The sequence below is a fragment of the Protopterus annectens genome, chromosome 4.part0, assembly GCF_019279795.1.
Source record: "Protopterus annectens isolate FY-2018-M chromosome 4.part0, PAN1.0, whole genome shotgun sequence".
Taxonomy (NCBI): domain Eukaryota; kingdom Metazoa; phylum Chordata; order Ceratodontiformes; family Protopteridae; genus Protopterus; species Protopterus annectens.
Window position 1 is genome coordinate 194,705,197 of NC_056733.1, and position 27,940 is coordinate 194,733,136.

Consider the following 27,940-nt stretch of genomic DNA (forward strand, 5'->3'; position numbering starts at 1 on the left):
AAAATGTTATTTTAATTTTGCATCAGGGAAACTTTCCAGTGGCCGTATATTTGGCCATTGGCATGCTTCCTCAACCATATGCAACCTTTATTTGGAGCTGACAAGGCTCCATTGTGCTATTTGCAGAATGGTACTCACTTGTCAACTGAGTACATTTCTGCAGCTAACACGTCTCCTACTCGGACAGGTTTCTGCTTCTTGGATCGCAAATTTACCTCATTTGCATGCCTTTCAGCTGCAAGTGAGGTAATTTGCATATCGCCGCCCTCTCCGTGTAGGAGACGTGTTAGGAGCTCTCTTACACGCCCCTACAGGTTGTTCGTGGATCGCTCGTCGGACATGATGGCTGCATGGAGTCTTACTCTACTCGTAGACTCCGTGCAAGCCATTGTGAATCCGGCCGACTGTTTAGTAATGCCTTTTTAGATGCATAGAACTGTCACATATACGAATAGCAAAGCAACAGAATACAACAGCTTCCAAACATGGCATCTTATTTTGCACAGTTTACGTTTAATACACCACTTTCAACTTTCTACTCAGGTTAGTAGTTGGATTCACTGTTTCTGTTGAAGGCCAGGAAAGACCAGATAGAAACAAAGTTTGTTAGTCACAGTGTGTGTGCTCTTAAGGGAAGAGGTGTGAAGACCTGTAACACAGAAGAAGGTTGGAGTATTACACATCTCCTCCCAGCATATGTTGTGCTAAGTTCATTAATGTGGACACCATGCTTTTGAAAGCAGTACTTTTTCTGCGTTTTAAGTATTATGATATTGGTATTGTGTTGACACACATACTACTAGGCTCTTTTAGGATGACCTTATCCTTTATTTAATTTTGACATTAGTAGAATTTGTTAATATCACAGTGTCTTTTGTCAACGTGCTGTACTGATGTAGTGGGTAAATGAACAAGCACTGATGCTCGGATCTTCTTTGAAGTGCAGCACAAGTATTCGCTTAGTAATTTCAGTAGCTGTACTTTTGTTTTAATATTTTCATTATATTTGATCAGTTATGTGGGTAGTTTGGTTGAACAACATTTACCATATGCACGTACAATATTTAAGTAAACAACTAATAGCATTGTAAAGAATGAGTTCACTGAAAGGAAATTGTAATGGGTAAAGTGCAAAGTTATTACTGGATTAAGTCATACTGTACAGACAACACTGAGCTACCAAAAAGAGGCATGATGAGGTGGCATACAGTTTATAAGGGTGAAACAAACTCTGACCTCTCTGAATCCCAAATACAAGTAGATGTCTGCTCCAAAGTAAATAGCCAGTAGTAATATTTTAATCTTTTTTTTTGTTTTTCTACTAGATTGATTCCATTTCATCTGTGGTCTGTTTTTAGGGGAAACCTGAGTTACAGGTTTTTATATGTAGACAGATGGATCTGTGGCCAGGATGTCGATGCAAGTCCATGCTGTTTTCCTGGTAAATGCCACAGGATTTGTAGTGCCTGCATAACTACAGCTTCTTCAGTGATGTAGGAGCTTTTAGAGTCTCTGTCAAAAGGATGGTACCTCTGCATTGCACATCTGAAATTTTCTAGGTATGTAGAGCTGCATAGGCAGCCAAGGCATTCTAAGCAGATCTACATCCAGATTCTCACGAATGTGTTTGAGAAGTGATTTCTCTGATAACACAGAGCAACTTTGATGAAACTTGTTTGCTCTCATTGCTTTTAAAATTGAAAATTGTTTGCATGACCATAACATAACTGCTGCCAGAGGCATAAGGTTATGATCCTACTAAAACAAGTCGGATGTAAAGTTAAAATAATTTTGGTAGCACTATAGTAATGTAAAAGTAGTACATAATGCAGCCCGAAATGTAACCAGCACTTTGCTGTAGCATAGCTGTTGTGTAGTTTCACCCCATCTCCTCATACTGAAAATGTGTCATGAACAAGTCCTGTTAAGAACAGTGCTTTGTAATAACCAAGTACATCAAAAAACTTAAATCTTTTAATAAATATGCATTAGTCTCACCATGATTTCCCACACTCCTGTTGCTTTATTTACAATAACTGAGGCTGTGTCACTGTGAAGTAAAGGAAACTGTCGTGAAATTAGTTCTTTGTATGCACTTGAGATTATAGCAGAAACAGGAAAAGCAGGTAGTAAGCCAGCATCATAACACATCAAGGCTATGCACATAACCCCCTCCCCGAAAGAAACCTCTGCATTCATATATTAAACAAGCAGCTAGTGCTGTCAGATATGATAAATGCAATACCTTCAACAGGATGGATACTTGATGGAGTATCAACAAAATATGACTCGACAAGTAATAAGATTAAAAGGATTATCTTGATTTTTCTGTTAGATTGTGGGAAGGACATCACTTTCATGCATGTGTGCCTCCTAAAAGTGCAGTATGATGTACTTGCACTGGAAAAATGTAGGGAGGTTAACCAGTTAAGGACAGCAGTAACATATGATAAAGACAAGTAGTTTAATCTGACAACCATTCATTAGGCAGGTATGATACCCATGGTGATGAAACCTTTGAGAAATAAACATCAAATGGTCTTCAGGTAAGTATTAGTCTGATAGGGACAGGCTGCTAACCAACCATAAAAATATGTCTAGTTTTGTCATTCACATGAGAGAGTATGCATTGATATTTGCAAGGCTGCAGTATCCTGATAGTTGGCTGCAGTTGGCAAAGGGTAGTGGTTGCTCCTGAAAATGAGTAGCTTGATGTAGTTTCAGTACTTCCAGCAGTACAGCATCCCACCAAACCTTTGCACTGTAATTTCAGTGCTGCTGTAGCATGAAAGTTTTGAAATTTATTTACTTTTCTGTGGGACAAAAAGAGGCATAGTATTGGGCCTGTAAGTTTAGTTGTGTGCATCATATTCCAATCAAGGACTTACCTTTTGTTTTCATTTTTATTTTTCAGCATCACTGCAGAGCATGTGGCCAGATCTTCTGCCAGAAGTGTTCTTCTAAGTATTCAACTATCCCTAAGTTTGGAATCGAGAAGGAAGTGCGCGTCTGTGAACCTTGTTACGAACAGCTGAACAAGTTAGTTTTTCAACCTGTCATGCTTCACTACTTTTCTGCACTAAGCCAGTGTGTTAGCAGCATGTAGGATTAGTTTTGAGACCGACATTAAAATATTTGAAGTTTTATTAATTGTATAGTTAATCCAACTGTGTTCTAGGTTGTGCGTGCTGTTAATGGGAATTATTGTAGTATAGGTATTGCTTAACACAGCAGAGCATTAACTGCTCATTTGCATCCTTCAGTGTGCCCAGGCTACTGGAGTAATGGATTTGTGCAGTGCTTCCTCATTGTCTGTATTGCTGCTTTTCAAACACTGCACTTTTGTCTTTTATTGGCTGTGTTTTGTGGCCTTTGAGTAACTCTAGCTGATTAGGTACCTTCATTTCCCTTTACTGCAGCAATTGTGTCTTCAGCTTAGTTATTTTTCTTGCTATAGGTTCCATACATTTGTATACAGCTTCTTTTTTTTTTCCAGTAATTTTTATTTTTATTTTTACATTAATAAATATCGCGGTAGTGGTGCTGCGGTAGCATTGTCGCCTCACAGCAAGACGTCCTGTTCGATTCTTAGCTAGAGCGTCTTCTGTGTTTAGGCATGCGTGAATAAGCATGCCTTCGTTGAAGGTTGTGCGTCAGGGCTGGTAACTCGGCATGTAAAAATCCACTACCAAGCATTAGCGGACCGGAGTTCTGCTGTGGCGACCCCTAACACAACAACAACAAATAAAAACTATCTTACAACATGACCGTATATATATATATATATATATATATATATATATATATATATATATATATATATATATATATATATGTTATACGTTGATGTCAAATACCACAGGATATAGGTCGTACAACATATCTATTTACACTATGTACATAGATGCTTTCAATGTTAGTTCCACAGTTATATAGACAGTATATACATTTGTAATATCCGTTATTTAATATCTGAACTTGTGTGTGTTCTTTGGTTCCATTATAGTGTATTTCTAAGTTGCTGTGTGATGAATTATGCTAATATGATATTAAAGGTTTGTTCCCAAATTTCTCTGGATTTCATGTTTTTGTTTCTTTTATCTATTACTATTTTATGAGCTAACAGGTGTTGTATAGCTACTTGTTTAAAACCCTCCCAAGAGATATTTATCATATCTAGCCATTTAAAAGCTATATACAGTTTCATTAGTAGGAACATTGTTAAAAGTGTATTTGCTTGTTTTCTTGGTATGTTGGGTGGGAGAATGTATAATAGAGTGAATTCCCAAGTTAATGTTGATGTTTGATGACCCGTTTTTTGTAATTGTACCTTGAGAGAGTTCCAGAGTTTATAGACACATTTACAGCTCCAAAATACATGGATTAAGTCAGCTATCTGGTCCTTACAGTGTGGGCAGAAAGGTGATTTTGATGTGTTAAATTTGTGTAGGATTGCAGGTGTAAAATAAGCATTATTATTGATCATGAGCTGAGTGTATGCTAACTTTTTGAGGGGTATAATCTTCAGTGTTAGATTGATTGCCTGGCTTATTTGCTGATCATCTATGGATGGTTTAATTTTTCTCCAGTAGTTAGAGAAGAGGAGGTCTTTCTGGTATTTGATTTAATTTATCATTTTATATGAATTAGTAATAATTTTCTTTGTTGTAATACTTTTCCAAAACCTGCTGCAAGTTTCTATGTCACTATTGGTCATAGTAACATTTTGGAGGTAACTGGAACACAGTTCTTTGATTTGTCTTAGGATTATTATGTGTGATTTAGGGAGGTTTAAGTTGGTCCTCATTTCTTGTATTGAACAGTTAAGGTAGGGATAAATATCTTGGATTGTTTTATCTTTGTCTGCGAAAAGGGACTAAGTCCAGCATCTTATTGTTTATTTTTAAATTTGGGTTTTTATGAAGGGGTTGCAGTATTGTCATGGCTTGTCTAAGGTTCAAGAATTGAAAGAGTTTTTGCGCTAAGTTGATAGAATGTTTTAAGGGCTCTATAATGTTATAAGTTTGTTTTTCTTTCCGCTTCAGGAATGGAAGTGCTTTGGGATTGAATCCTGGAGCTTTGATGTATCTATAATAGATTGTCACCCAAAGAGGAGACCAATTTTCCATTGACGGGTTATGTTCAGCTATTCTTAATATTCTGTTAGTATTAATGAAAGAGTAGTACATTTCAAAATCTGGTAGATTTAGTCCTCCTTTGCTTTTGGGGAGTGTTAATTTTGGATAGGAGATTCTGTTTTTTTGGGTTCCCATATACATTTTGCTAGGAAGGTATGAATTTGTTTGAAGAATTTATTATGTATTGTTGTCTGTGATGTCATGAATGTATACATTAATCTAGGTAAAATGTTCATTCTGATTATTGATACTTTGGCCAAGAATGGTAGTTTTAGGTTGTTCCATCTTTTACAGTCTTGCATTATATTTTGCCATTTAAGGTTTACATTGTGTTAAAGGTGATTCCCAGGTATTTAGTTTCTTCTTTTGTTTTTATTGTGTTTAACAATGGTATTAGTGAGATGAGTTTGGGTGTTTTTATGGGGAAAATATTAGTTTTATTGAGGTTTAGTTTGTAGTTAGACATAGTCGAGAAATGTTTAACTGCAGCTATTATTTTGTTTATATCTGAATTTGGTGTAGTGCAGTATATGTTCAGATCATCCGCAAATGCAGTGAGGTATATTTTGAAGTTGTGTATTGATGGAGGATTGTGGTATTTATTTTGTTTAATGTAAAGAAAGAGTGGTTCCTAGGTATAGGTTAAACAGGAAGGGTGATAATGGGCATCCTTGTCTTGTTCCATTTTTTATTAGGATCCTATTTGACTAAGTTTTATTTATATAGAGAGATGTGTATGGGTTGCTGTAGAGAGTTTGGATGATCTGAATGAATTTATTGGGTATATTAAAGTAGGGTAGTGTTTGGAGTAAGAATTCTAGATTAACCCTATCAAATGCCTTGTCCATTATGTAGATGTTGATATTCTATCGGTTAGCATAGGATAGTAGTACATCTAATGTTAATGTATTGTCACTAGTCTGTCTGTGTGGTGTAAAACCGGATTGTTCTGGGGAGATGATTTTCTCTATCAGATTTTTCATTCTGTTTGCAAGTATAGAGGTAAGTATTTTAGTATCTATATTTGTGTTCTTTTAATATGAAGATGGTTTTAGAGGCATTAAAGTGAATATCATTTATTTTATAGTTTATTATGTAATTCAGTGTATAGTATAATAGTTTGGCTATCAAGAGGGAAAATGTTTTGTAAAATTCTGATGCGAGTCCATCCAGACCCAGAGCCTTATGCGCTTTTAAGTGTTTGTTTGTTGTAATAATTTCACTGATGGATATCGGTTCAGTTAGTTTTTTTTGTAGGTCTAAATTGAGTTTAGGGAATTTCAGTTTTTGAAGGAAAAGAGTTCTATCTTCCTTTGAGGTTTGTAGTATTTGTGCTCCATATATTTGTGAGTATGTTTGTTCAAATGTTTTAATAATGTCTTCATTGTTTGTGTAGTTTTTGTGTCTGTAGTTTATTTCTGATATATTGGAGGCATTTTTGTGTTGGGAGATAATTCTGGCCAGAGCTCTAGATGATATTTGAGCTTCTTCTGCGTAAGTGGCTAACATTCTGGCTTCATAAAAAGATAAGGTTCCTGGTTTCTAACATATATAGATCCCTTTGCAGTTTTAAAAGTTCTGCTTCTGTTTGGTTCTTAGGGTTATTTATTAGTTCTTTTTCAAGATGCTCTATTTTCCCTTTCAGTATATGCTCCTCTTTCAGTTATATTTTTTTATAGTATGCTGCTTTTTTGATAAACAATCCTCTAATTTGTGCTTTGGTTGCAGCCCATTCTATGTCAATTGGTAATTGGGAGTTAGTGATATTTGTAAGAGTTATTTTTACTATTGCTTCTGTTTCTTTTATTACATCCATTTTGGAAAGTAAATTAGGGTTTAATGACCAATTATGACCCCCATTCTCTAAATATATCTTTTTGTCCAAGTTAATGTTCAGTGTGATTTTGGAGTGATCTGAAAAAAACCTGGTATGTATAGTTATTGTTGGGTCCATGTTAATGAATATGTCAGAGATTAAGAAGAATTCTGTCCTTGACCACATTTTGTGGCATTGCGAATAAAATGTGAATTTCCCTGTTTTATCTGCACTGTTCCCATATTTAAAAGGGTCATATAGTTTTAAATCTTGTTTGAGTTCATTAAGGGCTAATGTGGCTTGTTTATTATGTGATTTGGTCAGATTAGATTTATCCTTTTTTGGGTTTTGATATGTGTTCCAGTCACCTCCAATCACTAGATAGTGATCTTTAAATTGGTTTAAGGTTGGGTATAATGACATAAAAAGTGTTGTTGGTTATTACAGAGTGCGTAAACATTAAGTACCATTATAGGTTTTGGTATTGTAGGACTACTAAATGTTACGTAACACCATCTTCCCTCCTTGTCAGCTTTGGTTTTAAGTATTTTTTCCTTAAATTGGTTTTTAATTATTATGGCAGCCCCAGCACTGTTTGTTTTCCCATCTGAAGCTATAATTTGACTTATCCATTTCTTTGTGCTAATTTTTGCCCATTGCTCTGCAGTCAAGTGTGTTTCTTGTATTAGTATGAGGTTGGCTGTGGTTTTTAATGTAAGGTGTAAGAATAGTTTTCTTTTCTTCTTCTTTTGGAGCCTTTTAACATTCCATGATTCTATTTCCCACATTTATTTATTAGGTGTATTCCTTAGATATGCCATGTATATTAGTTTTGTTTTGTTATCTTTGTATGTGTTACTGTGTGATGGTTTGGGAAAGCATCTATTTATCCCCATCCCTACTCTGTGCCTAACCACTATATCCGTGGACCAGGAATAATCGGAGGGGGGGGGGGTGAAGGTTTGTTATATGGTTTACCTTTATGTCTAATCTTTGAATGTGTTTTCTTTTTACATTTAGATTTAACCCATAGTATCCCCCCCTGTGTTACTATAAACAATGTGGACAAAGCTGAACAAACTAGTTCCCTCAACAAACACTGCTACTTAATATCCCCAGTCTCTTCCAACATATTATTTATACAATTATGGTATTGCATTTAAGGTACAGCATGTATTGTTTTGTCTTATGACTAATTCTTTCTAATAGTATTTTAAAACCGCATATTAATATACATTCCTCAGTAAATTATAGCAATATATGTACCATAGTAATATTGTTAAACAATCAATCTTGTCATTTTTATATATTTTTTTTTCATTTGACTTCTTTTTCCTCCCCTTTATTTATTCATATTTCGGCCTTCTTTGGTGCCTGTAATGTTTTTCTACATAAATCTGTGTGAGTTGTAAAATATATACTTGGCACCTATTTATCAGTGGTAGGAAGTATAGAGAGGCAGAAAAAAAAATAAAACAGCTTAGCCAAACAGTCCTTCTGCTATAGTTAACATATTAAGGCTATATTTACATTACCCCAAGATTGTTAGGTTATTTTACCATTTTCCTGAGATTACTTCTTTCCAGGATCTTTTAACACATTTCTAGTATTTACATAAAACATTTAACAATTTTTTTTCCTTTTTTTTCCCAATATTAATCTATGAGCTAGCCTGTTTCTGACAGTTTATTTCTTGCCTATTATTTAAGGCTGGATTTTCATTCACCTATACAGTACTGGGTGTACTGTTTTAGTGAATGGTTCAGTTCATCAGTACCTTATTTCTTCAAGGTTTTGCTTGCAGGTTGGTTGACATCTATGGTGCAGCTTTCTTTTATTAGCTGGTGCAGATAAATTTTCATTTTTCAGGCAGTAAAATCTTTTGGAGCTTGCTGAAATCCATTTTGTCTGACTGTTCTTAATGGAGCCCTCAAAATCGTAGGGGGACTGAGTTTGCAGACCAGTGTCCCAGGAGGAGGCTCCTTCCTATATTTGCGCATCGGAAACAGCAGTTGATTTTTGGTTCCTACCCAGGCTGTACTTCCTTTTCCTGTGTTCCTCATGGCTCACATCGTGGATTTAAGGGCCTAGACAGCAAGGGGAAGCTTTCAGAGTTGGATTCCAGCTAGAGTGCTCTTGAATGGGGTAGTTTTTTCACCCAAGGGTTCTTTATCGTTTTTTGTGGATTTATTTCACTTCTGAAGGTGGAATTTGCTTGAAAACAGCCAGGAATGTCTCTTTTGCCTCTTTGGGGTTAGTGACCATGTATTTAACCTCTTTGATGTAGAAGATTAACTGATTTGGATATTTCATCTGGAATTTGATTTTTTTTTCTATTAGGAACCTGCAGTATGGAGAATATTAGTTGTCTTGCTTGTCTTATTTGTATTGGGAGGTCTTGAGCAAAGGAGATTTTATTATTATTCCAGGTGAGTATGCCTTTTTTCTTTGCTGCCAGTATGATTTTATTTACATCTTGGTAGTTTAATATTTTAATATAAACAGGTCTTGGTTTCAGTGGTGTTTGCATTTCCCTCAGGGCTCTGTGGGCTCTCTCTATTGTTATTTGCTGCATTTCTTCAGGTTCTTGTAGTAGGAAATTTATTATTTGCTTGATTGTTGGTATTAGATTGTTATGAAGTACATTTTCAGGAATTCCTCTGATGATGATGTTCCTTCGAGATCTTGCTTCCAGGTCTGTTATTTTTGCTTGTAAGTTTTGTATTTCTTTGTCATGGGCAGCAGTTCTTTGAGAAATAGAGTCTATTTTTATTTCATTTTCTATTATTTTGGACTCAGATTTTTCCATTCTGGATATTATTTGGCTGAATGAGTCACCAAAGGTTTGAAATTGTAATGATAAGTCCTTTATTGCTTGCTGGATAGGTAATAAGGCAGATTTTATGTCTTCCAGATTAGCTGGCTGGTCTGTCTTGGATTTATTTGTAGTTTTAGAGTTTTCACTTTGTTTAGTTGTCTTTTGTCTTTTTGAAGTTGTATCTTTCTCAGGTGAGGCTAGTACTGAGAATTTGGTCTTAGTTGTTGTTGTTTCCATATTATTTTCCTCTTTTGACATCTTGCTGTATAGTGTTTTACCAATCTTGCAGTCAGATGCAGGGCCTTAGTAGCACATGGCTTAAGCTGTTATTCAGAAATCTTAGTTAATCCTGCTGTTTCTGAGCTGAATCTGTCACTTTTTCTTCCTCTTTTGTTTGCTGGATGATATTAGCAGTAAATATCTACAGTTATTTCTGTATTATTAATTCTGCGTTGCCTTCTGGGTTTGTTTTAATCCAGGGTATATCAGAGACCTAGGTGTTAACAGTTCTCACAGAACAGTGGCCATTTTGAACTGACATTTGTATACAGCTTCTAATTTGTGTTACTATTAGAATTTTCATAAAATAACTACTTTTAACAGGAGCCTTTTTAAAATTGAGTATTTAATCCAAATATCACATTACCTTGTCTTTTTGCACTTTGCAGATGTTCTTCGTGTTTCACTGTTGCAGTCATTTCATTTGGGTAATCTGCTGGCAGGTTGCCCTCAGTCGGCCTGATTAACAAGGTCTAAGGTCCTGCGTCAGTTGCTGTCCCTTTTTCCATGACGTCAGGTCGTCAGGGGTGTAAAACATGCAGCCAACATCATTACCTCAGTCTTTCTTGCCATGCGTTGCCCGAAGCAGAAGTAGTTCGCAAGTGCCGGTCGGCCGATTCCTGAAATATTTGTTTTCGAGTTTCAGAACCAAAGTCTTCAACTTAAAGCTAAGTACCCCGTTGGGGAAACTTTTTCTTGCTCCTTATCGATGTCAGTAAAAGTTAATAATTGCATTACTTGTGGGAAGCAAATACCTCAGAAAGATTTTCATTTGTACTGTATTCCTTGCCTAGGCCCTGACCACGATGTACCTTGCTGTCAGTTTTGTGCTTTATTTAATCAGAGCACTATCTGTCGTTGGTACATTTTTGCCTCTAAATACTTCGGTTCTTGGTTTAATTATCCAAAAATGATGTCGGTTAGCCATCCGACTACTGGAATATGGAAAAAATGCAAAGAAAGAGACAGGCCATTGAGGTCCAAAACTGCCGACAACGCTTCTCCTAAGCCAGTCGCCAATTCGTCAGTACTCAGTGAGGCGCTTTTGCAGCCCCTGATACCCGGTACTTCTGATTCGCAGGACTCTACTAAGACTCATTCAGAGTCCGGTATGCCACAAGATGCTTCACCTATGGAACCCATGGATGTCTCTACCTTGGATGGGTCCGGAGCCGCTGTGCAGGCACCGGCTTCTGAGGGTGTATTCACGCATACAGACTTGCATATTAAACCGACTCCACCTTCAGTACTAAGGCCTAAATTTCGATCTGTGTTTAAAAAACTGAAGCCCAGGCCACATGTTCAGGCCCCATGCCAAAAAACAAATGATCAAAATGGCTAAAGATTTAATTACTGTAATTAGGGATAGTCAACTCCCCCCCCCCCCTTCTAAGAGGCCTAGGGCTGAGCTTGATTATGAATCTTCTGAACAGTACTGTGTTTCTTCTGACTCTTCTAATGACCTGGGTTTGTCAATACCTACTTATGAGGATTCTGATGCAGATGATTCCTTTCCGTCTGCTTTCCCCCGATGAGGACTTTTCTTTTGGGGAAACTTTACATAACTTAAGGGAGCATTTCCACTGGGAAAGTCAGGAATTTTCTGAATCCAAAAAGAGGCTTAGATATTTCCTTCTTCTTCCTCCTCAGCATAGGCCTTTGGCTATACCTCCTGTACTAGACATTGTTGATGTGTTTTCGGAATCCAGTATGGCCCCTGATTCCCTGCCCTCGGCTCATAGTGAACCAGACAGATACTACAGGGTTCCTGAGTCCCACAAGTTCCTTTTCAAAAATCCTGTTGCGGACCCAGAAACTATTTCCCAGGGGCCCAAGGGCATTAAGGCTTCTACTGCTAAAAATCCTACCCCTTCTGATAGAGACTCCAGGGCACTGGATAGATGGGGTAAAAAGGTTTATACTTCTGCAACCTTGGCAATCAGGGCTTTAAACTATCTATTTCATATGCTAAAATATGAACAGCATATCATTGGACTGCTTAAACAGAAAATGATGTTGATTTCTGACTGTGTGGAAAATAACGATTTACAGGATTTATTGCATTCAGCTGAACAAGTTGGAAAACGTACTTTGCAATGTGGCTTTGATTCTTTAAAGGCCTCTTGCCAGGGCTGCTGTTACTGGGTCTGTGTTTAGAAGGCATGATTGGCTTAAGGAGCAATCTCTGCTTGATTATGTTAAAGCAAAATTTTTGGATGCTCCTTTGCATCAGGACCGTCTGTTTGGCAGTAAGGCTGAAGAAGTTCTAAAAAAAGGTGGAAGATAAAGCTAAATCTATGCAAACTGTGAAAGATTTCTTACAATTGCAACCTCCAAAATTTAGTAGGCACTGGCCTACTAAGAACGTTTTTTTTCCAGTTCCTTCTAGATCCACTCAAGCCAAACCCAGACACCCCAAAAGCACCAGGTTTCAGTCCCAAGGGACTCTCAGAACTAAGAAATGGTGTGCTTCCACTTCCAAATCTGGAATTAACAAGACACCACCCTATGGTAAACAGTCTCAATGACTTTCCTTTAAAATTACCACGCACTTACCTCTCAGCCGCCCCTTTGGAGGGAAAAATTGCTCTTCATGCAAAAAATTGGCAATTCATAACCCAGGACAAATGGGTTTTAAATATAGTGTCCCAGGGATACAGATTTCATTTCCACACGTTGCCAACTCCAAACGGGTGGACAGACCTGCCTCCAAATCAGTGGGCAGAGGCTCAGAAACAGGTACTTTCCCTCTTAAACACGGGGGCTATTCAACCAGTACCAGAAGAGGAAAAGGGACGAGGTTTCTATTCCAGACTTTTCCTGGTACCCAGAAAAGACAAATCATGGCGTCCAATTCTGGACCTGTCTACTCTAAACACCTTTCTGGACATTCCAAAATTCAAGATGCTGACTCTTCACCAGTTACTTCCTATGTTAGGCAAGGATGCCTGGTTGGCAACTCTAGATTTAAAAGAAGCTTACCTGCATATCCCAATCAGGGAATCTTGCAGAAGATACCTACGCTTCAAAGTAGGCTGCTTGCATTATCAGATGTTCATCGTGTTTCACTGTTGCAGTCATTACACTTGGGTTATCCTGCTGGCAGGCTACCCGCAGTTGGCCTGAATTCCAAAGTCTTGGTCCGGCGTTGTTTGCTGTCACCTCTTCCTTGACGTCAGTGCGCCAGGGGTATATAAGATGCAGCCGACACCATTTTTTTCAGTCTTTCTTGCCGCGCGGTGCCCGAAGCAAAAGCAGTTCGCAAGTGCCGGTTGGCCGACTCCTGAGATTTTCGAATTTGAATTTCAGATCCGAAGTTTTCAATAAAGCTAAGTACCCCATTGGGGAAACTTTTTCTTGCTCCAGACCAATGTCAGTAAAAGTTAACAATTGTATTTCTTGTGGGAAGCAAATACCTCGTAAGGATTTTCATTCTTACTGTATTCCTTGCCTAGGCCCTGACTACAACGTTGCTAGTTGTCGATTTTGTGCTAGATTCAACCAACGCACTATTAAGCGTCGGTTCGATTTTGCTTTACATTACTTTGGCCGAAGGTTTAACTATATAATGCCATCGGAACAACCGACGACCGTAATTCATAAAAAGCGCAAAGACAAAGAAAAGGACAGGCATCCGAGGTCCAAAACCGACGAAGCCTCTTCTAGGCCATTTGCCGGTTCTCAGTGAGGTGCTTTCGCAGCCCCTGACACCCGCTACCTCAGAGCCACAGGCCGCCTCCGAGTCCCACGTGGAGACAACTAGGCCTCTGGAAACTCAAGGTAATGGGCTTACGGAAACTATTCCCTCAGTTGGGTCCGGAACCGCTGAGCAGGCATCGGCTTCTGAGGGTGTTTTCAGACCTACACAGCTTACTATCAAGGCCACTTCAACAGCCAAGGCAAAGTCTAAAACACCTTTAAAGATTTAAAGACAAAGAAACAAGTACAGCATTCTCCTGGACAGTCATCCATGCCTAAGAAACAGATGCTTAAAATGGCCGAGGACCTAATTACTTTGATCAGGGGTTCCCATCCCCCTCCTGATAAAAGGCCTAGGCAAGACACTGACTATATCTCCTCTGACCAGGTTTCTATTTCTTCGGATTCCTCTTCAGAACAGGGATATTCTCTTCCTCCCTTTGAGGACTCTGATGCTGAAGAATCTATCCCTTCAGCCTCTCCTCCTGAGGACTACTCTTTCGGGGAAACCCAGCATACCATGAGGGAGCATTTCCATTGGGAGAGCCTGGATTATTCAGAATCCAAGAAAAGGCTCGGAGCCTTTCTTTTGTTGCCTCAGCACAGACCTCTTGCTATCCCTCCTTTGCTAGACATTGTTGATTATGTATTTTCTGAATCCAGTTTGTCTCCTGATTCTTTACCCCCTGCACCAGTTAAGCCAGATAGGTACTACAGGGTTCCAGATTCGCATAAATTTCTTTATAAAAACCCTGCTGCTGACCCAGAAACAATTTCTCAGGGTCCCAAAGGGGTCAAGGCTTCCACTGCAAAAAAAACTTGTTCCCTCTGATAGGGATTCTAGAGCACTGGACATATGGGGGAAAAAGTTTACACCTCTGCTACTTCAGCTGTAAGGGCTTTAAACTGCCAATTTCACATGCTTAAATATCAACAATACCTAATGTCTTTGCTAAAACAGAAAATGCTGACAAGCTCTGAATGTCCTGAAAACAAGGAAATGCAGGATTTATTGCATGCAGCTGACCAAGTGGGAAAGCATACTTTGCAATGTGGTTTTGATTCATTAGAGGCTTCTTGCAGAGCCACAGTTACAGGTTCTGTCATTCGAAGGCATGCTTGGTTAAAAGAACAGAGTTTACCTGATCATGTTAAAGCAAAATTATTGGATGCTCCATTACAGCATGATACTTTGTTTAGTGTTAAGGCAGAAGAGGTGTTAAAGAAAATGGAGGATAAAGCAAAATCAATGTAGACAGTAAAGGATTTCTTACAGGTTCAGCCACCCAGATTTAGCAGGAACTGGCCTTCTAAAAATTGGTCCTTTCCAGTGTCAGACAGGCCACAAAGAGGCAGATACAGATGCCCAAGAGGCAGATCTCAGCCCCAAGGCTCATGCAGACCTAAGCAATGGGGTGCTTCAGCCCCCAAAGGCGGAGAAGATAAATCACAACTGTATAGGAAACAGTCTCAATGACTTCCCACTGCCAATGCCAAGCACTTGGCAGCACCCTTAGGGGGAAAACTAGCACTTTTTTCACAAAACTGGCACATGATCACCCAGGACAAATGGGTACTAAATATTATTTCTCAGGGCTACAGGTTCCATTTTCACACCCTCCCAAGGGCAAAAGGTATGCCAGACCTGCCACACAATCAAAGGGCAGAGGCACAAAAGCAAATTTCTGCTCTCATGGACATGAGGCCAGTTCAAAAAGTACCACAGCAAGAGCAGGGGCAAGGATTTTACTCAAGACTTTTCTTGGTACCCAGAAAGGACAAAGCCCTAGAGACCAATACTGGACCTGTCTACTCTAAATACTTTCCTGGACATTCCAAAATTCAAAATGTTGACACTGCAACAACTTCTACCCATGCTGGGCAAGAAGGCTTGGCTCGTTACTTTGGACCTCAAAGAGGCATACCTGCATGTCCTAATCAGACAGTCTTGCAGAAGATACCTCAGATTCATAGCTGGCTCAATGCATTACCAATTCTCTGCACTGCCCTTTGTCTTATCTACTGCGGCCAGGGTCTTCACAAAATGCCTGTCACCAGTAATTGCATTTTGCAGACAAAAAGGAATTCAAATATATCCCTACTTGGATGACTGCCTTATTCAAGCAGAGAGCAAGGACATTCTACTACAGCATCTGGCATTTGTAAAAAGATTACTAATTTGCCTAGGGTACACAGTAAACGAAAATAAATCAAAACTAGTGCCCTCTCAAGAGATAATATTCCCGGGTGCAAGCTTAAATACACCTTCCCAGGTGGCTTATCTCATGCCAAACAAAAGCAACTGACTCATTACTTACAAATGATGGCAACAAAGACCCAGCTACCTGCAAGAAAAATTCTGCAGGCTTTGGGCTTCATGGCATCCTGTATTCTGCTAATTCCACATGCAAGACTGCATATGAGGAAACTACAATGGTATCTAAAAAGTGTTTGGACTCAACATTGCCACAGCTTGGAGACAATAATCACTCTCATTCCCTGCCTGCAACAAAAGTTTCAATGGTGATCACTGGCTTGTCACCACAACAAGAGACAGCCTTTCACTTTACCCACAGCCAGGCAGACACTAACAACAGATGCATCGGATTATGCCTGGGGGGCACACATGGCAGGAAAATGTATTCAGGGCACGTGGCCTGCAGACCAAATGCGTCTTCATATCAGTCAAAAAGAGATGCTAGCTGTACAAAATGCCCCGACAGCCTTCAAGGATCTACTTCAGCCAGGACAACTTTTACTAAAGACGGACAATACTACAGTCATGTGGTACATAAGTAAGGGGGCACACATTCCTACCCCCTCTGCAGGCAAGCCATGACTTTGTGGAACACAGCATTGGCCTATCAAGTACATCTACAGGCACAATTCCTGCCAGGAAAGAAAAATACTCTGGCAGACGAACTAAGCAGAAACCTCATGGACCCTCACGAGTGGAAACTAGATCCACAAGTCTTCAGCATGATAACAAGGAAATGGGGATGCCCAGACATAGATTTATTTGCCTCCCCTCACAACTGCCAATTACAGAGATTCTGTACAAGGACTTGTCACACTGAAGCATGGAAAGTGGATGCTCTATCATTCAGCTGGAAAGCCCTGACAGTTTATGCCTTTCCTCCACTGCCTCTCCTCCCCAAAGTACTCCTAAAGGTCAGACAAGAGAAGCCAAAAATGATTCTGATTGCCCCAGACTGGCCACGCCAGCACTGGTAGCCAATCCTAAAGAACTTGTCTCAAGGTCCAGCCTGGACTTTACCTCAAATTCCTCATCTTCTGACCCAACAAAACAATCAGATCCTGCACAGCCATCTCAGAACCTTAAATCTGGCTGCATGGCGAATAATATAACCACTCAGAATACACCTCTCTCTAAAGCAGTTATGGATGCCATTTTGGAAGCCAGGAGGCCCAGCACAAGAAAATCTTACGCAGAAAAATGGAAGAGATTCTGTGCTTGGAACCAGGCACAAGGACTCGAACCGCTTGTTCCAAATATTCCTCAGATTTTACAATACCTAACTGAGATGTTGGACAAAGGCCTATCCTTCTCATCAGTTAAGATCCATGCCTCTGCCATTTCAGCTCATTACAATACCGAACCTCCTATTTTTTCACATACACTGCTAAGACAGTACCTCAGAGAGGCCAAAAACATAAGACCCCAAGGAGAGCGCCGATACTTACATGGGACCTCAACTTTGTCTTGGAATAGCTCACACTGGCTCCTTTTGAGCCGGCCAATACAGCTGAAATAAAGTTTTTATCATAGAAAACTGCTCTGCTCCTAGCAATAACTTCAGCAAGAAGAGTCTCAGAGTTACAGGCATTAATGGCAGTGGAACCTTTTTATCATTTTCCGTCCGGACAGGTTTTCTCTAAGGGCAAACCCAACATTTATGCCAAAGATGGTTTCCAGTGTAGCTCTTAACCAAACCATTCATTTGCCAACTTTTTATCCAAATCCCCAGAATAAAGGGGAGAGACTTCTGCACTCTTTGGCCATACCCAGACAGCTACACTTCTGCCTGGACAAAACTCAAGCTTTCAGAAAGACTGAGCAACTTTTTGTGGCATATGCTGCAGGATCACAAGGAAAGGCTATTTTAAAGCAGACTATTTCAAAATGGATAGGACACTGCATTTGCTTCTGCTATGCACAGCATGGCAAATCCGTGCCTAGGAAAATTAGGCCACATTCTACAAGGGCAGCTGCCACATCAGCAGCCTTTCTCAGAGGAGTACCAACCAAGGAAATTTTGGAGGCTGCAACTTGGAGTTCAGTGCACACCTTTACCAAGCATTATCACTTAACCTCTTTACTCTAAATCCAGAGCAGGCTTTGCCACTGCAGTTCTGCAGGGCCTCATAGCCACTCCTAATCCTATTTAGACCCAGCCACCCAACCTCTGCTTTGAGATTCAACTCAAGTGTAATGACTGCAACAGTGAAACACGATGAACATAGTACAGTTGTGTACCTGCCATAAATGTAGGTGTTCGTGTGTATTCACTGTTGCAGTCCAGGTTACCCACCCACCATCCCCCTTTCTTTTCTGGGACTTATCTGTACTTCTCTATTCTATACAACCTATGTGGTGTATTTGCTTGTAGATGAAGGTAATGGTTATTTTGTGCATGCTTTTTGGAAGCAATGTTTTTAATTTACCCTTTTGGGGGCACCTGACATCTGGGGCAAGAAAAACTGAAGAAAATGGCGTCTGCTGCATCTTATATACCCCTGGCGCACTGACGTCAGGGAAGAGGCGACAGCAACCGACGCCAGACCAAGACTTTGGAATTCAGGCCGACTGCGGGTAGCCTGCCAGCAGGATAACCCAAGTGTAATGACTGCAACAGTGAATACACTCGAACATCTACATTTATGGTAGGTACACAACTGTACTTTCTCTGCACTGCCCTTTGGCTTGTCTACTGCCCCCAGGGTATTCACAAAGTGTCTGGCTCCAGTATTTTCATTTTGCAGTCAAAGAAATATTCAAATATATCCATACCTGGACGATTGTCTAATTCAGGCAGAAAACCAGGCCGTACTTATAAAACATCTGGCGTTTGTAAAAAGGGTTCTAACTTGTCTAGGGTACACCATAAACGAAACAAAATCACAACTGGTACCCTCTCAACAAGTTACATTCCTGGGTGCAAGCTTGAATCCAACTGCCCAGATGACTTTCCTCACGCCAGAAAATCAAATTTATTTGGTTACTTCAAACAGGTGGCCACAAAAACCCTGCTATCTGCAAGACAAATACTGCAAGCCTTGGGGTTCATGGCCTCCTGCATTCTTCTAATTCCATATGCAAGACTGCATATGAGGAAACTTCAGTAGTACTTAAAAAGTTTATGGAGTCAACATTCTCACAGCCTGGAAACAATGATTTCTATCATAATTTGCCTACACCTAGTTTTCCTATTGTGGGCAGAGGCCTGCCACCAAAACAAGGGACTGCCATTCACACCACCCCCTGCCACCCAAACCCTTACTACAGATGCTTCAGACTATGGATGGGGGGCTCATCTGGCAGGAAAGTGCATTCAGGGCAAATGGAGCCCAAATCAAATGCACCTACATATCAATCAAAAGGAAATGCTAGCTGTACAGAATGCGCTGACAGCCTTCAAGGACTATCTTCATCCAGGACAACTAATGGTAAAGACGGGCAACACTACGGTTATGTGGTACATAAATAAGCAGAGGGGTACACATTCCTACCCCTTCTCCAGACTAGCCATGGCATTGTGGAACACGGCCATGAGCTACCAAGTACAACTACAAGCTCAATTCCTGCCAGGAAAGCTGAATATTCTGGCAGACAAACTAAGCAGAAATCTCATGGACCCACACAAATGGAAACTAGAAACACGGATTTTGAACATGTTGACAAGCAAATGGGGGAGCCCAGACATAGATCTATTTGCCTCCCCGCAGAATTACCAGTTGGACAGGTTGTGCACAAGAACTCCACACAAAAAAGCCTGGAAAGTGGATGCTCTGTCCTTCAGCTGGCAAAACCTGTCAGTATATGCCTTTTCCCCTCTGCTCGCCAAAGTTCTCCTAAAAGTCAAACAGGAAAAACCAAAAATGATTTTGATTGCTCCAGACTGGCCACGCCAACACTGGTACCCGCTCCTGCGCAGTGTGTCACAAATATCCCCATGGCACCTGCCTCAGACACCTTACTTACTGTTTCAGCAGGAGAACCAGATTCTGCACTTTCAGCTCCCTACTTTGAACCTTGCAGCTTGGCTAATCACTTAAATTTACCCTTAGCATCCCTCAGCAGACCTGTGATGGATGTCATCCTGCAGGCGAGAAGACCTAGTACTAGAAAATCTTATTCTGACAAATGGAAACGATTCTGTGCATGGAATCAATCTCAAGGAATGAGCACAGCAGCGCCCAATTTACATCAGATTTTACAATATTTAACTGAGATGCTTCACAAGGGCCTGTCCTTTCCCTCCATTAAAATCCACGCCTCAGCCATTTCAGCTCATTATAACACAGAACCTCCCCTCTTCTCTCATCCTCTCCTCAAGCAGTACCTCAGAGGGGCCAAGAACTTAAGACCTCCCAGGAGAGCTACAACCCCTGCCTGGGAAACCTTAACTTTGTATTAGAGAAGCTCACTCTACCTCCTTTCGAGCCAGCTGCTACTGCAGACTTAAAATTTCTTTCTTGGAAAACAGCCTTCCTTCTGGCAATCACTTCAGCTAGAAGAATACCTGAGTTACAGGCCTTTATGGCAGTGGAGCCTTTCATCATTTTTCATGCGGACAGGGTGTCACTCAGGACCAATCCATCCTTCATGCCCAAGGTGGTATCCAGTGTGGCTCTTAATCAGTCCATTCATTTGCCAGCTTTCTTTCCCAATCCACAGAACAAAGGGGAACGGATTCTGCATTCATTGGATGTGCACAGACAACTGAGATTCTACTTGGACAGGACTAAAACTCGAAGAAAATCTGAACAACTGCTGGTAGCATTTGCTGCAGGGGCAGAGGGAAAGGCTATTTCAAAACAAACCATTTCTAAATGGATAAGCCATTACATTCATTTCTGCTAATACACATCATGGAAAGCCTATCCCCCAGGGGATCAGATCTCATTCCACCAGGGCTGCATCTACTTCTACAGCCTTTCTCAGAGGTGTTCCTACCAGAGATATTCTAGAAGCTGCTACCTGGAGTTCAGTACATACTTTCACCAAGCATTATCATCTACCAATTTTCTCTAAATCCAGAGCTGGCTTTGCCACTGCTGTCTTGCAGGTTCTTATAGCTGGTCCTAATGCTGTTTAAATCCATCCTCCCAACCATGGCTTTGGGAATCTACCGATATGTAATGACTGCAACAGTGAAACACGGAGAACATATTACAGTTGTATGCACTTACCATAAATGTAGATGTTCGAGTGTATTCAGTCTTGCAGTCCTGCTTACCCTCCCTCCAGCCCCCTCTTTCTTCTCTGACTATACCTCTACTTTCTGTTCCTTTGCTTAAAAGCCTTTTTGGTGTATTTGCTTTTGTTTGGAGGTATATTGCTGTAATTTAACATTATATTTTGCTCCCCATTCGGGGGGCACCTGACATCTGGGGCAAGAAAACTGAGGTAATGACGTCGGCTGCATGTTTTATACTTGTGACGACCTGACGTCATGGAAGAAGGGACAGTAACCGACGCAGGATCCAAGACTTTGGTAATCAGGCCGACTGAGGGCAACCTGCCATCAGATTACCCAAATGTAATGACTGCAATGGTGAATACACTCGAACATCTACATTTATGGTAAGTGTACACAACTGTACTTTACACTTCTTATTCTGTGAAATTCTGCATTTCTTTAAACTTTGCCATTCTTTCCCTTATCTGTTTCTTTTATCTGCCATGTTTTAAACTTCATTTTCATTTTGTCTAGCTATCCCTTCTGAAGTAATGTCTGTCATCTACAGTAACTTTACAATCATTACTACAACCCATTCCTTAAATTCCTGTCTTTTTAACAGGTGGGTAGGAAAGCACCAGTGTCTGTTTTACATCATTAGCTGGCATCTTGTCAGTTTATTTGTGCATAATCCAATACAATTATTGGATGGGTCTCAACGCCTTCGGTTATATATGTATGCTTCTGTGAAATCCATCTGTGACCTTATATCACAGGCAGTAGAGTGCTGGTTTTGGGAACCAGAGATTTAGCAATCTAATCCCCTTAAGCTTCATATGTCATTTTATTTGTGGGGCATTTGGTTTTGGGGGTAAAAACTATGAGCTGGTAACAAGCAGATACATGGTTTGATTCCTCCATCCTACATTTGCCTACTGTATGACCTTAAGCAAGTCACTTAACTGTTAAGTGCTTTGGAGCAATTTTGTGATTTGGGCTATGTTCCTTAATGCTGTCTTGGACTATAGGCCTAGCAACTATTTATGAACCTGTAATTTCTATCCATTCGAGCCTAGTTTTTGTATCTTGGGGAATATGTAAATTCTGAGATCCTCCAACTGAATTTGGGTCTTCCATAGCAAATACTCTCATATGTCTTCAGAAATTAAACCTCTTGTTATTTTTCCTTCTAGGTTCCCCAGTATATTCTCATTATTCCATTCCCAATGTGTTAATGCTCTCTGAAAGCTTATTATTTTCCCAAAATTCTCCTAAACTCCATAGTAGTTTTAGATGGGCTATAAATACATGCCAGTGTAATCTGTCTACCTTGCAGTAACCTCTTACTACCAAAAGTCTGCCATTATTATTCCTCCCGCTTTTGTCACTGTCAGTGCCCCTATCGCAGTTAGTATTGTACATTTTTCTTTGCTCCTGATACTCTGCTGAATGTCTGAAATACTTTTTGTCATCTTTACCTGTTCATTTCTGTCCAAATGCATTGCCTGTAATAATTGTAAATTGCACCTTACACTTATTACTCTTGGCTTTTGTGTATAGAAAAGCCTTTTACTTGGTTCATCTTGTAAATAAAGGGATTGCATCCAGAAAAAAAGAGGTTATTATCTCTCTGTACTCCTGCCTCATTAGGTCAGTAATATACAGTGCCCCGTTTGTTATGTACCTCTCCAAATACCTGCACCAGCTGGAAAGGCCACAGGAAATACCTCACAAAGAGAATGCATGGCCTGCGACAGCTGCCCTATGTGGACAGGCTCAAATCACTGTCACTCTACACGGTATCGTACAGATTGCTCAGAAGTGATCTGTGTCTCACCTACAAGCAGCATCAGACCCTGTCCAACTAGAGATGCTGCATATCAGTAAGTCTAACTTCTCGTGCATTACCCACTCAAAAGGCCTAGATCTAATGGCTGACATTAACAAAACCTGCTGGAGAAACAGGTTTGTCTCACAGAGGCTGCCTTGTCTCTGGAATAGACTTCCCATACACGTCAAGTAGAGTACCTCACTGACCCTCTTCAAGCGCAACCTTGGTGAGTGGATAGGAAACCACATATTTGTCCCTGGGGTTCCATCTGTGTCAGTCATTGATAGGGGCAGTAGGTGCTCACTGAGGTTTTTTTTCTGGGGATAAACTCTTATCTAGGCTTTTAAGGGCCCCATGGCCATTAACCTAGTAACCTCCTCTGATCCTATACTGGTAAGACCATATATATTCCATGTTAATATCAACAAAGCAGCCATTCTAATAATAAAAAAAAAACTGTTACACATATTGTACAACTATCTCTGCTTTTTGACTTAAAATTTTCCTCTGTCGGGACTCCCCAGAAGTCTACAAAGTAATAAACAGGGTTGACTAGAAGTCTCAAAAAAGTCAGTAAAAGCTGTCAGTTTGTTGAAATTCAGTTACTGGCTAGTAATTACATTGCTGACAAAAGATATTTGGAGAAAATAAGAGAAAAATCAATCTGAAAAGTGTAAGAAAAAACTCTGTCTGGAAAGAAAGTTTCATCCGTGGTACTGGAGACAGCTTGCTGTAATTTAGATGAAAGATACATTAAATGGACTCTGAGATGTTTAAAATAAGTCAAACATTGATGGAATATATCAAGTCAAATGAAAAAAAGCTGGGAAGAATTGGCAAAGCTTTAAATAGCTATTCAAATAAACTGATAAAACTACAAAAATTGGTGGATGAAGTGAAAAGTCTGGTTGAACATGAGGCTTCTCAAGAAGAGCTGTTTAAAAAATAGTGGAATTAGAAGACAGTGAGCACACAGAAAAACTGAAATTTATTGTTATATTAGGAAAAACACAAAGGAACAGAATGTATTATTTTTTGGCATTACAAATAAGCAGCTGGACTGGTATTCCATAGCAGGATTTGTTAATTGAGAGGGCACACTGGATGGGATGCTCCACATCTAGCCACGAGAAAGCAGACAAGATACATCTTAGTAAAAATGTAGTAATACCAGCAGAAAGAAATGTTTGTATAAAGCTTTTATGATATTGTGCGTTATATTGTAAAACAGTTCATAGGATCATGGGAGGTTACTAGGCTGATGGCCCTAGGGCTCTTACAAGCCTAGCCAAGTACAACTCATTTCTCCCAAAAATATCCCGGTATTAAGCAGAACTAAGTCAACAACGTCTGGCATTCTCCAGTATAGTATGCAATCAGAAGTTGCTTTATTGCGAGGTGGGGGAGTCTGTCTGTTGCACATGTATTACACACTATTTTTTTCTTAGTTGTAATGTATCCAGGTTTTGTACTGTTTGTAACAAAAAATGAAAAGAAGCAAGTTAGTTAATTTAATATTGTGATGTTAGGTTGTAGGGGGTGAGGAATTTAAAAGTTTATTGATAATATTAAATGTGCTCTTAAAAGATAAATGCCCCCCATATTTATAAACTTGGATGTGTAGGCTAATGTTCTTCATTTAAGTTGTAGGCAAGTTTTATTTTTGGTAAACAGGCTTGAAAAAATAAGGCAAACCAAATAAATACATGGAAAATGATAGATCTTCCTTGCATTTACAAAGTCGCTAGCTATTTTTCCATTGCCAGATGCTTTCAGTTGTAGCCAAGAACTCTACAGCTGAGAGGTCTGAGCAGTGTGTTTTGAGTGAAGTCTGTAACTGCTCTTTCACCCATTTGCAAAGTTTCCAGCTATTTTTTTTTCCTTTAGCAACTTGAAGAGGAGTAGTCTCCAAATGCAAGAAATTAACAGGTTGGAACAGTATGTTCTGAATGAAATGTACAAAGTAGAGTGTAATCTGCATTTAAAGCTACACTGGCATATCAATGAAAACTAAATTAAGTTTGACACTGGGAAGTGAATAAGCCATAGAAGTATGGGTCTCATCACAAGCCTTTAGTACAACAGTACGTGATTTTGTTTAAATGTAAACAGTACAATTATTTCTTGGGGCTAAAAGTTAATTTTACTGAAAGCATGCAAGCTGTTTTTCACATCTGGTAGAGGAACAGAGATGAGAAAAGAGCAGATAATCAGTGTAAGTAGGAACGCAGGCTCTATCATGCACTTTATTATGGGCAACCTTAATTTAGACTAGCTAATACTTGTGGGTACAGTCATCAATTTGGGGCAACTGTTCCAATCCGGAGGGTAAACATCCTTTTTGGAAGATGTGTACAACTTTGTATTGTTGCATGTTGAGGATGGAGGTTGGAAAATTTAGTTTTTTGTCTGAGTGATTTTATTGAAGCAAAATGTCTGGAAAAGGTGCCATGGGTTCAAATAGAGATGAGAAGAAGCAACTGCACGAGAACAGCCTGCCAGGCATTGTCATGTGCATGTAAGCTAAAAGTTAGAAATCTGAATTCAAAAGAACAATCAAATAAAACAGCTGAGTAATTGCTTTTATTATAATGACTAATCTGTCAATAACATGAAATGCAAATAGACTTACTCTGCTGTTTATCTGTACCTGTATTGAATTGTATTAAAAAGTGCAGGAAACAAATAGCAGTGGTACAGGATAGATTAGGATAGAACCTGAAAAAGAAAGAATTACATGGTGGGAAATTCGGCGTAGTATCAGGGATAAAGGAAAATAAGTAATAATACTGATTACTGGGGGTTCCTATTGTGACAGAGGACAAAAAAGAAGGAAACAATGGTGTATTTGTAGTAATAAATTATTAGCAAGTGAGGAGAATTATGTTGGCATGTATTTATATTGCACCTAAAATTATTACAGAGCTTAAAAGAATTTTGGAAGTGATCACAAGCTTTCACCAGGGAATATTATTAATGGGGAAGGAGTGGATTTACAATAGTGAGCATGTATTGGAGGACCTAGAAGGGGAAATGTAGTAAATAAGGGTATGTTTCTGAAGAAGTATATGAGAATATTTTGTACTGAAGATGTGAATCCAGTAACAGGAATTCAGACAATTTACATATTCCCAAGGTACAATAACTTTGCTTGACTAGATAGAAATTATATTTCACAGGAGCGTGTGTATTTAATTGAAAGCGTTGAGACCCATCCAGTAATCATTTCCAATCATGCACCAATAAAAACCAAGATAAAGATGCAGGTAAAGTAAAAATGAGAGGCTAATATTCTAGTTATCAAATAAAAAGGGAGACATTTAAGGAATGGTTAGCAAGAATGACTCGAGTTGACATTTCTTCATATTAGAGTCCTGGTGAGTAGGATAAAATGAAAAGCAAGTTTAGAAACCTGGTACAAATAACAGAAAAAGAGATGTGGGAAAGAAGTAATATAAATTATTTAGAGGGGTTGACAAAAGTTAACACTGCAGAATAAGGAGAATATCAGGGAACAAGAAGGTACAGGATAAGGAGAATATCAGGGAACAAGAAGAGGAGCGGCAACTGCAGAGTGCTAAAGGGATTTTTTTTTCCTCTAAATTACTGGAAGGCACCTCCTGTAGCAAAGCTGAAACTTGAATTGCTATTTGCTGAACAGCTGCAAGATTCCTCCCGGTTAGTTTTCTCTTCTCCTTTGTGACATCCCTCCTCTGAGCCAGTAGTCAAGGAGCCTCAATCCTCACCACTGACAATGGTGAGGGACGTTCACTTGAAACAAAAATAGATACATACAGTATTTCCAGATGCAGCTGTCTGCACCATGCACAGTTTCTCTTAAGAGCACACAGGGAGCACACTCGGTCCTCAGGCTGGGTTTCCCTCTCTCTGTCAGGCCCCAAATAAGACTCCCCACTGACATAGCTGTAGAGTTTAGTCCTCAGCCAAGTGTTCCAAGGCAAGTCCTCCACCACCCTTTCTGTGAAACCAGTGCTCTGTGTCCCTGCTCCAAGTAGCTGACACACACACACTTTGATATTTGATTTTGACACACACACACACACACACACACACACACACACACACACACACACACACACTCGCACACTTCCACCCTTCCGGGGTAGCAGTTAATTCACCCCTAGGGACAATACACTAGGATTTCTAGGACTGGGTTTCGCAGATGTTTTGTCTCTGGTTGCAGTTAGAACACACACCCCTGGGAAAGAATGGCACATTTACCAGCTATGCCACCTTTGCCCAGACTATAAGGTAGACACTGCCACACTCCAAAGCCTGCCACTATAAAGCTTTTCCCAGAGTACCCAATTATACTGAGTAAAATTAATACAAATGGTAGAGTTTGACCAATGCCGCAAAGCTTTCAGGAGCAGCTACAGTGTCACCAAATAAATATAAGTACAAGTTGTCTCAAGGTTAATATATTCTCTAAAAGACCAGCCACAGTGAAAAGTTTAAATAGATTTAATAATAACAAAACAAGATGAAACTACTAATTATCTATTTACAGTAAACACCAGCGTTTCAGTCATAGGAAATATTAAAAATAACAGGTGGAAAGGTTCACACAGATACAGAAAAAACAGTATTTAAATAATCTCACTATATTTTCCTGACTGATCTAAAGAATTACTTTCCCCTAGTTTACTTACTAGAGCAAAGCAAGATTAAGTGGATTGAGTGGTCGTCCTCCTTGTCAGGTTTCACGGACTGCTATAAGACTTCTGTCTCGTCTAGTATTAAAATGTCATTTCAGTGCTGGATTACAGAATGACATCACGTACATCTGGTCATCTGACTTCTGCTTCCTACACTGCCCCCTTTACTAGAAACTGAACCAGAATCTGGCACATATGTGTCATAACACACACACACACACACATAGGGCTTTGCTAGGATGTGTTATAGCATCTG

At 39.7% G+C, this 27,940-nt stretch overlaps 1 protein-coding gene across 1 annotated transcript in view; it reads left to right on the forward strand.

Moving 5' to 3' along the window:
- Nucleotides 1-27,940, forward strand: part of HGS (hepatocyte growth factor-regulated tyrosine kinase substrate) — a 2,162,662-nt gene that overhangs the window by 1,195,515 nt on the left and 939,207 nt on the right. The window contains exon 8 of the mRNA XM_044069724.1: nucleotides 2,915-3,039. Within this exon, the coding sequence (XP_043925659.1) occupies nucleotides 2,915-3,039 (125 nt within the window). The remainder of the gene's footprint in view (nucleotides 1-2,914; nucleotides 3,040-27,940) is intronic.